Raw genomic sequence first — 14,055 nt, forward strand, 5'->3', positions numbered from 1 at the left:
GCTTTGGAAGTTGGCTTGGATGCCGGGGGTGATGAAACCTTGAGGGAATGCAAAAAGCAACGCCCCCATCTCAGGTATAAGAGGCGAACACAGACAAGGAGCTGCTCACTCTCGCAAGTCTTTTAGAACATAGTAAGGACATCTCTGGGTGACTCTCCATTTCCTCGCAATTATGTCCACTATCAGGAAATACACCTCTTCTTCTTCTGTCAAGGGCTCTTCATTTGGTGGGGGATCCTCTCGGCTCTCCTCCGTCCATCTTGGTGGTGGGTACAGAGCCCCGAGCATCCATGGTGGAGCTGGTGGCATCTCCATCTCTTCCTCCCGCTATGTCTCTGGAGTAGGAAGTGCTCTTGGTGGTGGCTATGGGGGCAGCTACTGCAGCAACTTTGGTGGAGGCATTGGCAGTGGCTTTGGTGGAGGCATTGGTGGAGGTGTTGGTGGCTTTGGTGGAGGCTTTGGTGGTGGCTTTGGTGGAGGCTTTGGTGGAAGCTTTGTTGCTGGTGGTGGTGATGGCCTCCTGCTTGGTGGGGGCGAGAAGGAAACCATGCAGAACCTGAACGACCGCCTGGCTTCCTACCTGGACAAGGTGCGGGCGCTGGAGGAAGCCAACACTGAACTGGAGGTTAAGATTAAGGAGTGGCACATGAAGCAAGCACCTCGTCCAGACCGTGACTACAGTCCATATTTCAGGACCATTGAGGATCTGCGGAGCAAGGTAAATGGCAAAAGGGACTGTTGAAGGGGATGCTTTCCCAACCTGACTAAAGCAGAGCATTAAATATAATTTATGTTAAAGTGAGAAAAAAATTATGAGAAAAAAAGAGCAAGGTGCAACAAGGTAGCTGCAAAGAGCTGTGTAAAAGGGATTGTCAGTGATCCCTGTATCTTAGACTTCAATGTTTTAATGAGGGCTTCCTTGACTGCTGGTTTGCAAACCTAAGCAGCCATATTAAGGCATTGAAACACTTTCGGCTGATTTCCAGCATAAACCTATACAAATATGTTGCTGCTATGAAGCATGGCATGGCATGTGCTAATGTAGCGACTGCAGTTCTTAAGGCAAGCCTGCCCTGCTGCAACTGTCTGCCACTTGCAATCCCTGGCTGCATAAAACGGGTGCAGTGAAGAGTGTTGGGCTTGCTGTGGGAAATGTGGGTTCAGATTCTTAGAACACATTCACCTTAGGGCCTTTCCATGCATTATGTGGCATTTCACCCAAGCTTTTTATCAAGTGGATACTCTTTTGGAAGCTGCAGCAAATCCTTACATGGTTATCCGCAAACCCAACCTTGTCTCATTCACGCACTACTTTTTAGGTGTATGGTTAAAATAAATAAATAAATCTTAGGTGTACAAATGGACCCTTGTTCAGAAGTGTGGATCCTCTGTGCTAAATACATAATATTCTGCAGCTATAGTGTGCAACTGAGATATATTATCTAAATACGATTTTGGTATAGACTCTGTAATTTTGCATAATTTATTGTGCATAGGAACATGGGAAGCTGCCTTTTACTGAGTCAGACCATTGGTCCATCTAACTCAGCATTGTCTATACTGACTGGCAGTGGCTCTCCAGGGTTTCAGCCAGGGAGTCACTCCCAGCCCTACCTGCAGATGCCAGATTCAACATGGGACCTTCTGCATGCAAAGCAGATGCTCTACCAATGTGCTATGGCCCTTCTGGCCTTGGGGCCTTCTTCATGCTTGTCATGGGGAGGGCCAGGGAGGATATGCAGAACACTAGGCCTAGTTTTTCAAGCCAGCCTGAATCCAAAGGAGAACCCTCCTCCTGATTTCTAGTCCACTAATTAGAAGTTTGTAGAGTCAAATGAACGAACAGCTCAGAAGCTTCCTCCAGAGGTTATCGTATCCGATCCCTTTGATTAAAATTCTGGTAGAAAATCCCATATAATATTCAGGGAGATATAAGTTCACAGAAATGTGTTTGGAAGACACCTTGTAGGCCATCTTGTCCAAACCTCTGCTTGCTGCAGGAAATCCAGAGCTAGAGCATCCCCAACAGGTAGGTCTCCAGACACGACTTCAAAACCATTAACAAGACAATCTACATGTCCCTAGGTCCAGGCCAGCCAATGTGGTGCCCTCCAGATGTTGCTGGGCTACAACTGCCATCGTCTCTTACCATTGGCCATGCTGGCTGGGGCTGATGGGAGCTGCACTCCAGTGACATCTGGAGGATGCCCTGTTGACTATCCCTGCTCAAGGTAATCAGTTCTATAGTTGAACTGCTAGTAATTTCAAGAAGTTTCTCCTAATTGCTGACTATCTTCCCTCAGCTTAATCCCCTTTGATCTAGTTCTGCCTTTTTGATACTCAGAGAAAAAATTGTTACTGCTTGCCCTCATCTATGTGAAAACCCTTGAGGTATCTGAAGAGTTCCTAAGCTGCTTTGGAAAATATGACTGGGAGACTTTCTAAAATCCTGATCTCTAACGATTTTAAGAGTGAAAGGTGATGATTGTTGGAAGAGAGCAACTGGATTAATATTTCATTGGGATAACCACTAATAGGATGACAACTGCAGTGCCAAGATCGAAGCAGTTAAAAGCTAGAATTCATTGCTCCAGGACATCATCAGTGGCGTAATTCTAGTTATCTACCGGAAGATGCCTCCGTAAAGAATACAAGAGTTGTGAATGATACCTGTGCTGAAAGGAATATGGGCTCACAAATGCATTTCAGATATGACTTGCGTTCCAAGTATGCACTCCCTCTGCCAAGTCACTGAGATCACTGAGGGGCTGAAAGTGCTTCTGGGCAAGGAGAGGAAGGCTCTGACGCAGCTCACCTTTTTGTCTAGCATTGCGATGACAGAGTGATGATCAGTTAACAGAAACAATGATTTACACCAGGCTGAAGTGGGAGACTAGGAGAACTCTTGGAACAGTGAACTGGCAAAATAAAATCTATTGAATTCAGCCTCACAACCCTGTCAAGTAGGCTACATTTTACCAGGGTGGCCAGATGAAAAAATGGGCAGGGGGTCCTGTACTTTTAATTTGTAGAAGAGAGAATTTTAGCAGTTGTATCCTGTCATGCTAGATCCACTTGCGGAAATCCCATCTTCTGACCAATTATTAGAGATGCAGGATCCCTGACCTCTTTTTCATCTGCCCCCCATTTTATAGATGATGAACTAACAGTGCAATCCTATACATGTCTACTCAAAAGTAAGCCCCATTGAGTTCAATAGTACTTACTCCCATATAAATGGGTATAGGAATGCAGCCTGAGTTTGAAAGATGCCATGCCTGAGGCTTCTGAATTTCCTCATGGCTTACCCAAAATCGTCATCCATTGCTTGATCCACTGGCATCCTTCCTTCCAAAGTTCAGGATTCTTTGTTTCAGTGTGTATAGATGAAAATAAGATTGGCCTTCAACTTCACATGGTTCCTTTTACAAATCCATCCTAAGTCTTGAACATGACCTCTAATTAGGAGCAGCAAATGGATGGCAACACCAAAGAATCACTCCCTTCCTTGCTTTACTGCAATACATCTGTGCTGACTGGGGCTGATGGGAGTTCTGATCCAAAACCGCTGGAGGGCACCAGGTTGGCAAAGGCTGCTTTACAGTTGACCCACCTTTACCGTTATCCATTGGACAATGACAATGTAAATATTAGTAGAGATTGTTATTTAAAATAGACAATCAGATAGTAGCAGGGATGGGTGCATTAAACCTGTTGATGAGGCAGATCTAAGCATCTTGCCTTGGTGCCATTGGGTGGTAGTCAATGCTACTCATACTCAGAGTAGATCTACTGAAGTTAATAGACATGACTCACTTAGGTTCATTAATTTTAATGGTCTGCTCTGAGTAGGACTTAGCTGAATACAACCCACTAACTGCCATCCTGATTTCCACCCCTGCATCAGTAAATGCCCGCACTTGTCTTGTATACTTAGAGTACATAATTCAGACAAGCCTGTTTAAGACTGCTTCATAGGATACCTGCTCTCTTTTCAGATATTAGCTGCCACTGTTGACAATGCTAGCATTGTCCTGCAGCTTGACAATGCCCGCCTGGCTGCCGATGACTTCAGAACCAAGTAAGTTTTGTTTTTGCAGGATGTGCATGAACCATTGGGGACCCCCCGCCAATGTTTTGTTTGGGGTACCATGTCTGATCCATGGCTTACTAGCCTGATGACATTGCTTCAGCCATATTACGTACAGGTGCTTGACTTCCGGATGTGAGGGCTAAGCACCAGGTTCAAATATGGTAACAGCAGCCAAGGCAGATCAACAGCCACTAGACAAGTCTGGGCAAGGAAAGGAAGATGAGGTTTAGAAACACAGAGACTAGCCCAGAGAACATAAGCAAGGTGTAATTAGCAGGCTAGATTAGGAAACAATTAAACTAGGTTGGATAATCTGACATTTTGTAAACCAAAGGTATATCATAAGATTGATCATGAGACTCTTGAAACCATCCCTGCACTCAGATCTCCTCCTTTCTGCCTAGATACCTGATCTGCTTTGGTCTCTTACTGGCAGATTTATCAATGTCTCCAGCCCATTGGTTTACCTGTTCTGATGTCATAAAACATGTCCTCCAACATTTCCAGATGACATTAAGGACATTCTTGTGTACTTATAAGATACTACTCTCTTTCTAAGGATCACTGCTTAAAAGCCACCCAGCTCCACCCACCCAATTGCTTGTGGCTCTTCTCTGCCCACTGGAGGCTCCATTCATTTACTCAGCAATAGCCTGTGTTCCGCTAGCTTCAGAAGTTGGCTGTCTGTTAGTAAGTAGTCAGTAGTCAGTGTGGTGAAGTGGTTACAGCATTGGACTATGACCTCGGAGACCAGGGTTCAAATCCCCACTCGGCCATGAAGCTCACTGGGTGACCTTGGGCCAGTCACTGTCTTGCAGCCTAACCTACCTCACAGGGCTGTTGTGAGGATAAAATAGAGGGGGAGGAAACATGTACACCACCTTGAGCTCCTTGGAGGAAAGGAGGGATGGAAATGCAATGACAGACAGACAGAAAGACAGACAGCATACTGATGATGACCACAGTAGTTTCCTTAAACGTCCACTCTCCCAATGTTGAATCTCACAATGGATCTGTATATAATAATCACATCTCAAACACATTCAGCAACATTTACTCTCTGGATAAGCAGTTATGGGAAGGGATGGAAGGGGCATTGCTGTCTGTGTCTGCATACTTATATTTGTAAAAAAGCATCCTCAAAATTTCCCCACGCCCCAAGGCAGGACAGGGAGAATAATTGACCCAGGGCAGATACCAGAAGAAGACTGCTCCTGGCAAAAAGGAACAACTGGAGCATATAAATAAAGAGAATTGCCTGGGGCAGCTTTAGTGCCTTGGAGGTCACTTTGAGACTAAAGAACAGGAGTGTAGAATCTGTGGTCCTCCAGATATTGTTGGACCACAACTCTCATAATCCCTGACCACTGGCCATGCTGACTTCAGCTGATGGGCATTGGAGTGAACCAACAAATACAGGGCCATTGGTTCCGCACCCCTGCAGTAGAAACTAAATTCTGAGGCTTATATGGAGTTGACCATTTTTTCTATGTCATTGCTTCCAGACGGGGTGTAGTCGTCTAGGGTCTCAGGGGGTCTTAGACCCCCTACTTTTTTGGGAACAGGGTCCAGCAGGGTCCCTATGTCTCCAGCATCCCACAAGCTAATCAGCCAATCAGTTTGAAAAAGGAGTGTGTTAGCCACTGAGAAGAATCTTCTAATGTGCTTCTGTGTCTTTTCCTGCTCATATGAGCCAATCAGAGTGAAAGGGGGTGAGTCAGCTGCTGAAAAGACTCTTCTCAATAGCTAACACTCTCTTCTTTCATGCTATTGGCTCCTAGGGATGTCTGTTGTGGGAGAAGGCATTAACAAGGATCTCATTCTCAAACCTGCAGTGGGGAAGGGGGCATGGCTGTGACTAACATGAAGGGACCCTGCACTTCTGAATTTGCCACTACTGTACTGCTTCCAGAGCTATCAAGTGACACAGGGTTGGTTTAGCAGCCCTGAGGCTTTAAGATGAAAACAGGCAAATAACATCCATGCTAATGATATGATAGCCAATAGAATAGATAAATATGATAGCTAATAGGAACAAGGTTGGCTTTGACCTTGGGGGTGGACTTTTGAAATAAGTCTTGATAATAGACAAATGGTTGCAGAAGCAAATAAGAAAAACCATATGGGACCTAAAAGTGAACAAAAAGAGAAGAGGATAAGTCATTTAATTCATCCTTTTTTGTGCTTCCAGGTTTGAGACAGAGCATGCTCTGCATATGAATGTTGAAGCTGACATCAATGGGCTGCGCAGAGTTTTAGATGAGCTGACACTGGCTAGGTCAGATCTGGAAATGCAGATTGAGAACCTGAAGGAGGAGCTGGCTTATCTCAAGAAGAACCACGAAGAGGTGAGAGGCAAAGCTGCCAATAAACCCGGATGCATGAGCAGTGGGTGAACAAGAAATGTGCTTGGAAGTCCTCTGCATGTTGGTTTCAATCCTATAGCCAACCAGTTACATGCATATGCTCCCATGCTTGAGATCTGACCTTTGGGGTGCCAGCACATAGAGGGTGGTCTGTGATGGTGTGCAAAAAACCTAATCCATAGCAGTGGACCTTCTGGCCACAGAATGCTTGCTGGCAATGCAGGTAGAGCTTCTATCCAGGGGCCCATGGCTCTGGGGAGAGATCATAGCACAGTGGTAGAGCACATGCTTTGCATTGAAAAAGTTCCAGGTTCCGTCCCTGGCTCCCCCAATTAAAGGGATCAGGTGGGAGGTGATGTGAAAATCCCTTATCCTGAAACCTGGGGGAATGCTGCCAGTCAGAGTAGACAATACTGGGATAGATGCACAACTTGGACAAGCAGTCTGAGTCAGCTTCTTATGAGGTTTTGGACTCCATATCACACCTGGAACAGAAATGCAAATAAACTTTCAATTTCTTTCCCTCTTTCCAGGAAATGAGTGTTTTCCGAAGCCAGCTGGGTGGAGAAATCACAGTGGAAATGGATGCTGCTCCTGGAGTGGATCTGACCAAGATCCTGTCAGAGATGCGTGAACAGTACGAGACCTTGGCAGAGAAGAACCGCAAAGATGCCGAGCAGTGGTTCTTCAGCAAGGTGTGCCTTCCTCTCCAGATGAATGGAGTTTCCCAAAAGGATGACAGGCATTCCCAAAAGGATCGTGGGTGCTCTGAGTTTCATGCAAGCTAAGCAGCATGTCTTCTCCTTTTCCTTGCAGACTGAAGAGCTGAACCGTGAAGTTGCCGCCCATACAGAGCACCTGCAGACCAGCAAGACGGAGATCACAGAGCTGAGACGCACCGTTCAAAGCTTGGAGATAGAGCTGCAGGCTCAACTCAGCATGGTATGGGGAGACTTACTGGGGAGGATGCTGGGCCTCTGGAAGTTCCGTTAGTTCTGTCTCATATGTACAGTCCCAGAAGTATGACCTTTTCACTCTTCTGATTTGCTTAACAAATGTTTCTTTTCTTTTCTTTTGGACAATATCATTAATGGCCACTTACCCAGAGTGCATATTTCTTTTCTGGTATTCCTCAACAGCACAGCCCCCCCCCCATAGTTAAAAGAAAAAATATAGAAAAAAGTGAATTGTGTGTAAATCCCATCGAAACCAATGGGAGAAGTTAGTGGTGACCAACAGTGCAATCCTATATATGCCTATTCATCAATAAGACCCATTAAGTTAAGCGGGACTTACTTCAAGCTTAGCGCGTATAGGACCACAGCCAATCCACTCTTTGGGTTGGAAAGAGAAAGGCAAGATGTTGAGAGAGGGGTTTGAGTGAGCCATCCTGTCAACCTATTGCTCATGTCTCATAGCCAAGAGGCTCTGGGAGGATTTCTGGGATCATTAAAATGTGGGTTAGTGGTTAGAGTGTCCGTGCAGCCATAAAGTTCAATAGGTGACCTTGGACTAGTCACTATCTCTCAGCTCATTCTAGCTTTTTTTTTTATGAGGATAAAATCTGTGTGTGAGAGGGGGGGAAGGGGGGATATAAATGTATAACAACAACAACAATAACGCAGTGTAACGATTTCCCGAGGGGTAGCTGTGTTACTTTCATGCAGCAAAAAATCTCAAGAGCCTTGTAGCACCTTAAAGACTAACAAATTTTATTGTGGCGTAAGCTTTTGTAGACTACAGCCCACGTCATCAGATGTTTTCACGCTTCCTATGGGCATCTGGCTGGCCACTGTGAGAACAGGATGCTGGACTAGAAGGCCACTGGCCTGATCCAGTAGGGCTCTTCTTAGATACACAGAATGTGATCCTAATTTGTTAGGTAGATATACACATGAGTGTAAAGGGGAAAAATTTAAAGGTTGGCATTAAATGGCAATGGAAAAATAAAGTACATATGCACGCACACGTGTGCTTGTGTGTGTCTTAGATACAAATCATAGCGGAGGATTAAAATATTGTAAGCTGGCCTTAGCCTCCGGGATAGAATGGGTTGTATATTCAGATGAATCAGGCCATAATTAATTGATGAGGAACAGTGCCTTTCACATTTGCACAACCAGAAGTTCTTCTCTGCTTTAAAAAAAACCTCTGCATCAAGGTTCCTCCTTTCACGTTCTCATGTCCATTTCAGAAAGCAAAAGCCGGTGTGGACTTCACCTCCCCTGACCCCTGCAATGCAGCCCCAAGGGATGGGGTGGCCACTTCTGCCTTCAGTTTTGACTTGGAAGGTGGGGGGGGGTCCTTCCTCTCTTAAACCACTAGTCAGCAATAGATAGGTTTTGAGGTCCAGTCTTGGGTCCTCTGTTTTCTATTCAACTGCTAGGGAACACTGGAGATTGGCTCGCTCAGTTCAGTTCTCTATAGCAATTTGTGGTTTCTCTTTTTAATCCTCATGAAAATTTGTCAGCATTTCAGTAAGAATTCCTCCTGATGAATACATTTGGTATGCAGTTTAATATACACATTTTTGCAGGCAATTTTCCTTAATATAAATGTTTGTTTGTATGTTATTTTCACTAATGCATGTGTTTTAATGAAAATTTCCCCCCAATATATGCATTATTATACACATTGTTTGGTTGGAGGACTGCATCACAACATTCAGAGAAGTGCACATTTTGAAGGATAGCTGCGTTTCACTTTGTGTATTAGTTTGAGAAGTGCAAAATAGTTTGTCATTAAAATAGGAACAAATCCATCCCTACTTGAAAAATTCAATGAAGCCAATGTGCAGTCATGTTATCCCAATAACCTCCCAATGTGTGACCCCCCCTCCCAATTCTCTTTCTTCAGAAAGCGGCTCTGGAAGGCAGCCTGGCAGACACAGAGGCCCGCTACGGCTCCCAGCTCGCCCAGATCCAGGCTCTGGTCGTCAGCGTGGAGGAGCAGCTGGCCGAGCTGAGGTGCGACATGGAGCACCAGAACCACGAATACAAGATCCTCCTCGATGTCAAGACCCGCCTGGAACAGGAGATCGCCACCTACCGTCGCCTGCTGGAGGGAGAGGACACCCAGTACGTAAACGCGGGCTGGGATTCCTGTGCTGGGGAGAGATGGCAAGAAGGGTGTTCTAAAACACCTTACAAGGAACAAGACAGAGAGGTTGCTGGTTAACCTTGCTGTGCATCTGCCATCTTCCCAAAGAGGAAATAAGTTCCAAAGGCGCATGTTTATCTGGGCTTAAACTAGTTACCTTTGAAAGGACGATACTGGAGGCCTGTGGCATTTTATAATATTTGAGTTTATTTACAAATATACAGGTTGAGGCTAGATTGGCGGTACACAGCTTAAACACTCCAACAACAAAATCCACTGCCCCATATATCAGAGCACGTTACTCACTTATCTCCCTCTGTCTATCAGTCTGTCCTACTCCCTGACTCCAACTGCTGTGTCCATGGTTTCTTATCACAAGTAGACCATGCAGTGGCATGGGCTGCAGCTGGATTGAGGTCTCTTAGTTGTCTCTCTTTGGTTTCCTGATGCCTAGATTCATAGGGGAGTTCACAGACTACATAAAGTGCAGCCAATTATTGTGTATCTTTTTGTGCTCATGGAGCATTGCGCTCCCCCTGCATGGCTGCCAAATCTGCTTTGGGGTTTCCCACAACCCCCCAGAGCAGATTTGGTGAGGGGGTGGTGGAAGGGGCACACGGGCAAGGAAATGGAGTGGAAGTTCTGTTGCGCAAGCGGAAGTCTTTCTGTCTTTGCTGATCAAAGGGTTGGATCCAACAGATTGCCTAGATTGATTGATTGGGGGTTATTTTAAATTGCTAAAGGAAAATGTTAATCAGCAGCAACTGAGAATTAAGAGAAAGCCTTGATTTCCTAAAGTTATTTGGGGGTCTGTGGTGCTGCTGTAATTAAGGATAAAAAGAAAACCTTAAAGCATTTTCTTCTAGTTGTGAAAGGCAGGCTTTGTTTCTTAGAAAGGGGTCACACTTCCTTCAATATTTTAAAAATCACTTCTATTCAGATTTTGATAACGCTAACATTTCTTTAATTAATCTGGACAAAAGGTATTATCTAATCAGCTCTGTAATTAGGAGACAACCCTATTTTCATTTTTAAGAAGAAGTTTTAGGATTTTTAAAAAAATTGTTGCCTCATTAGCTTTTCCCACAGTGCCCTAGAAAAGTTGTATGGGTTTCTAATTTGACAGTGTTCTTTCCTTTTCTTATAGCATCACTTCCCAGTACAATTCAGCTGTGACTGGAAAAGATGGTAAGAATGCATCTCAACTCGGTGCTCAAATTATGGAGAAAATATAGGAGAGTTCTTCATGAAGCCCCAATTCCTGACTTGCCCCGTTTATAGCCAAATCCAGTAGCTTTCTAAAAACAGTGGCTAAAGGAACAAAAGGTAGGGGGCTATCCACCCTCAGATCTTCTTACAATCTGAACACTGAAACTATTTATTTTGTATGATGTAAGCAAGTGCTGCTACTAACTGAATGAGTCTGGAGGACGATATCTCAGGAAAACAAATGACATTTTTACCTTCAACAGTTTCACCATCTTGAGTTGCAGTGTTACAAAGTCTTATGTCCCGCAACCATAATTCTGAGCCCTATTTCAGGTTGTTCAGAAAAACTGTAGGATGCTATCCTAAACACACATATGATGGAGTAAGTCTCATGGAACTCAGTTGGACTTAATTTGGAGTAAACATGCCTAGGATCGCACTGTTAACATCCCCATTCCTGCTTTTCCCATCAACTCCAAGTGGGTGAGGGGAAAACAGAGGAAGTACTCATCACTGCTATTCTAACAGAGCATAGATGGGAAACTTGTAGCTGTCCACATGTTGTTGGGCTCCAACTCCCATCAGCCCCAGTCACGACGGTCAATGGTCAGGGATAATGGAACTTCAAGTTCCACAGTATCTGGAGGTTTCCCTTTCCTGTAACAAAGCCCACTTTTGTCCTTCAGCTACATATCCAGAGCTCCTCCCTGGGGTTTTCTGTTTGAAAGCAGAAACATTTGCCATTTTGCTCCCAGACCTAGGAAGCATTCCAGTGTTCCTTGTTCCCTCAGGCATTGACAGGCTGCCGGTACATTGGCTGAGGGCCCTATATAAACTTCTTGGATCATTTCATCCCCAATCTTCTGTCTGTGAACAGGTGAAGTCATGAGATGTGCAAAGGGGAAAAAAAACCCTCTTTCCCTCTCTTCTCTTGCAGTGACAAAGACCTCACGCCAAGTCCGCATGATTGTTGAGGAGCTTGAAGATGGGAAGATAGTCTCTTCTCGTGAGCAGCTCAAACAGTCCACTTACTGAAAAGAACTGACTGTCCTCAATGCCCCAAGGCTGAGATACAACTGAGAAAGTTTAACACAGCAATATCTTCGTGTGTTCTGTAGTATGTCTTCATTTAAAAAAAAAAGTTATCAACAAGTTTTCCAAGTTAACAAAAACAATAGACATGTTCTGAATGTATATGTTTGTGTATGTAACCTGCACAGAAGGAAGAAAACACACACTGTTAAGTGACCTTTACAGTCAAGTGCCTTGTTTGTTAACAGTTAATAAAGCATGGTGTTCCTGATCATACAAAACGCAAGCTGTGTCCATGATCATATGTCAGGGGTCCTCAAAAGTGGGATCATTGTTGGCTTCTACAAGAAAGGATAATATGGGACTCCCAGTAGGGGGAAGAACCAGTGCTTGCGGCTGTCCCATCCATAAGAAAGAGATTCTAACAATTCTCAAAAAGAGCTTAATGGATAACCTTCAGCCACATTCTCAGCCATTTTCTTGCCCCTTCTTTCTGTTCTCTCCTCCCATCTCTTTCTGGCACTACTGGATGCTGCTAAGGACAAACATCTCAAAACTCAAAGTCACGGTAAACAGGATCACAACATAGAGCCGGCCCCAGAGTTTGTGGGGTCCTTGCCTGAGCAAAATGCCCTCAGCAGGCCCCCGTTCTTAGTGGGTCTTTCTCCTCCTTGCTTCTGTCTCTATTGCCCAGTCACTTGCTCTCCCTCTGGTCCTAATCTGTAGAACCACCTGGAGGGGAGCGCACAAGGCAACTAAAGGAAGCTGCTCCCCATCTCCTCCCCCCTTGTGACTGCTTACATGCTTACATGCTCAGAGAGGACAGGTGGACAGGCAGCAATAGTAAGCAGCAGCAGCAGCAGCAGGGCCAGGAGGCTCTGGAGTGTGTTTGTTGACACTGGGCCCCTTGCAGGGGTGGGAGCCTTGGCAAATGCCCAACAATGCCTACCCTTGATGGCAGCCCTGGAACCTCTCCAACTGTAATCAGGGTGGGGCATACAGGGCTGGTGCCAGGCATGCCGGGACCCCAGCACCCACAAGCACACATGCACGCAGCCAGGCATGACTGGGCCCCTGGACACCAGCCTGCCCCAGGTGCGTGGCTCCTGCATGTTCCACCTACCCCTCTACTGTGTCCTGCTGCTTCACGCACTGCACGCGCAGAGCTGCCATCAACCAAGATGACGGCAGAGCCTTCTCTAAGGGGCTAATACCCTGCCGCCATCTTGGTTGATAGCATGTATGAGCGGCACGCTACGCGCATGCACACATACATATCTGCCATCAACCAAGATGATGGTAGGTGCATCAGCCCCTTAAAGAAGCCTCCACCACCACCATCTTGGTTGATGGTAGCCCTACGCGCAGAGTGCGCACAGCAGCAGAAGATAGGAGAGAGAGGTAGGTGGAGCGAGCGAACAGGCAGGCGGCCTGGAAGCTCCCTCCCTGCGATCTGTGGCAGGGACCCTGCTGCACATTGCGGAAGGGGAGTGCTACTCCCCCACCCTAACAAGGGGCCCTTGGCCAGGGTCCGACCTGGCCGCCCTTTGGCGCCGGCCCTAGGGGGCATATTCAGATGACACAGCATGGCTGCCTGTCATCCTCCAGCATAGCAGCTACAGTCATGTGGAGGATCAGCCATCTCCCCCAACACCCCTCTGCATTTCTACGTTTATTTCCTTATTTAGATTATTTATATACAACCCTTTGCTGAAGCCAGGGGGTGGTTTACAACAAAATCAAATAGATAAAAATACATAAAAATAACAGAATCCTTAAATACACATAAATCAACAACCCACTAAACAACAAATGTTGTAAGAAGCCATGCTTATTTTTTTGAAAAAAGACATGCTGGGAATCAAGTCTGCCTGGAAAACATTACCCTGTGTCTGGAATCTTCCCCCCCCCAAACCTTGAAATTTGGCGGACCCTCTGTAGTTTAGTGGTGAGGGACACACACTTTTGAGTCTGCTCAGAAGCCTTTTATTCATTTGTTCTAGGTAGCGTTGCCATGTCAGAAGCATCCCAAGCTGAGATTTTGGGGGCGGGTTCGAGTGACATCATGGGGCGGGTCCAAGTGACATCACGGGGCAGGTCCAAGTGATGTCACAGGGTGGGTCCAAGTGATGTCATTAAGCATGATACATTAAGCATCAACCACAGTTGCTTGGCACATACAATTCATACAAAAACATTTATCCAATTGGAAATTAAGATAGAAATCTTAGCTAAAAGATTGAGCCTGAGTAGGAA

General features: G+C 45.5%; 1 protein-coding gene across 1 annotated transcript; it reads left to right on the plus strand.

The window, feature by feature from the left end:
- On the plus strand, positions 1 to 12,080 carry LOC133367237 (keratin, type I cytoskeletal 14-like). Its single transcript, XM_061591233.1, has 8 exons — positions 1 to 718; positions 3,999 to 4,081; positions 6,285 to 6,441; positions 6,993 to 7,154; positions 7,276 to 7,401; positions 9,316 to 9,536; positions 10,706 to 10,746; positions 11,705 to 12,080. The coding sequence occupies exons 1-8, from the start codon at positions 173 to 175 to the stop codon at positions 11,800 to 11,802; spliced, it is 1,434 nt and encodes a 477-aa protein (XP_061447217.1). The 5' UTR covers positions 1 to 172; the 3' UTR covers positions 11,803 to 12,080.
- Positions 12,081 to 14,055: the final 1,975 nt, after the last annotated feature.

This window comes from Rhineura floridana, chromosome 11, assembly GCF_030035675.1.
Source record: "Rhineura floridana isolate rRhiFlo1 chromosome 11, rRhiFlo1.hap2, whole genome shotgun sequence".
Lineage (NCBI taxonomy): Eukaryota > Metazoa > Chordata > Lepidosauria > Squamata > Rhineuridae > Rhineura > Rhineura floridana.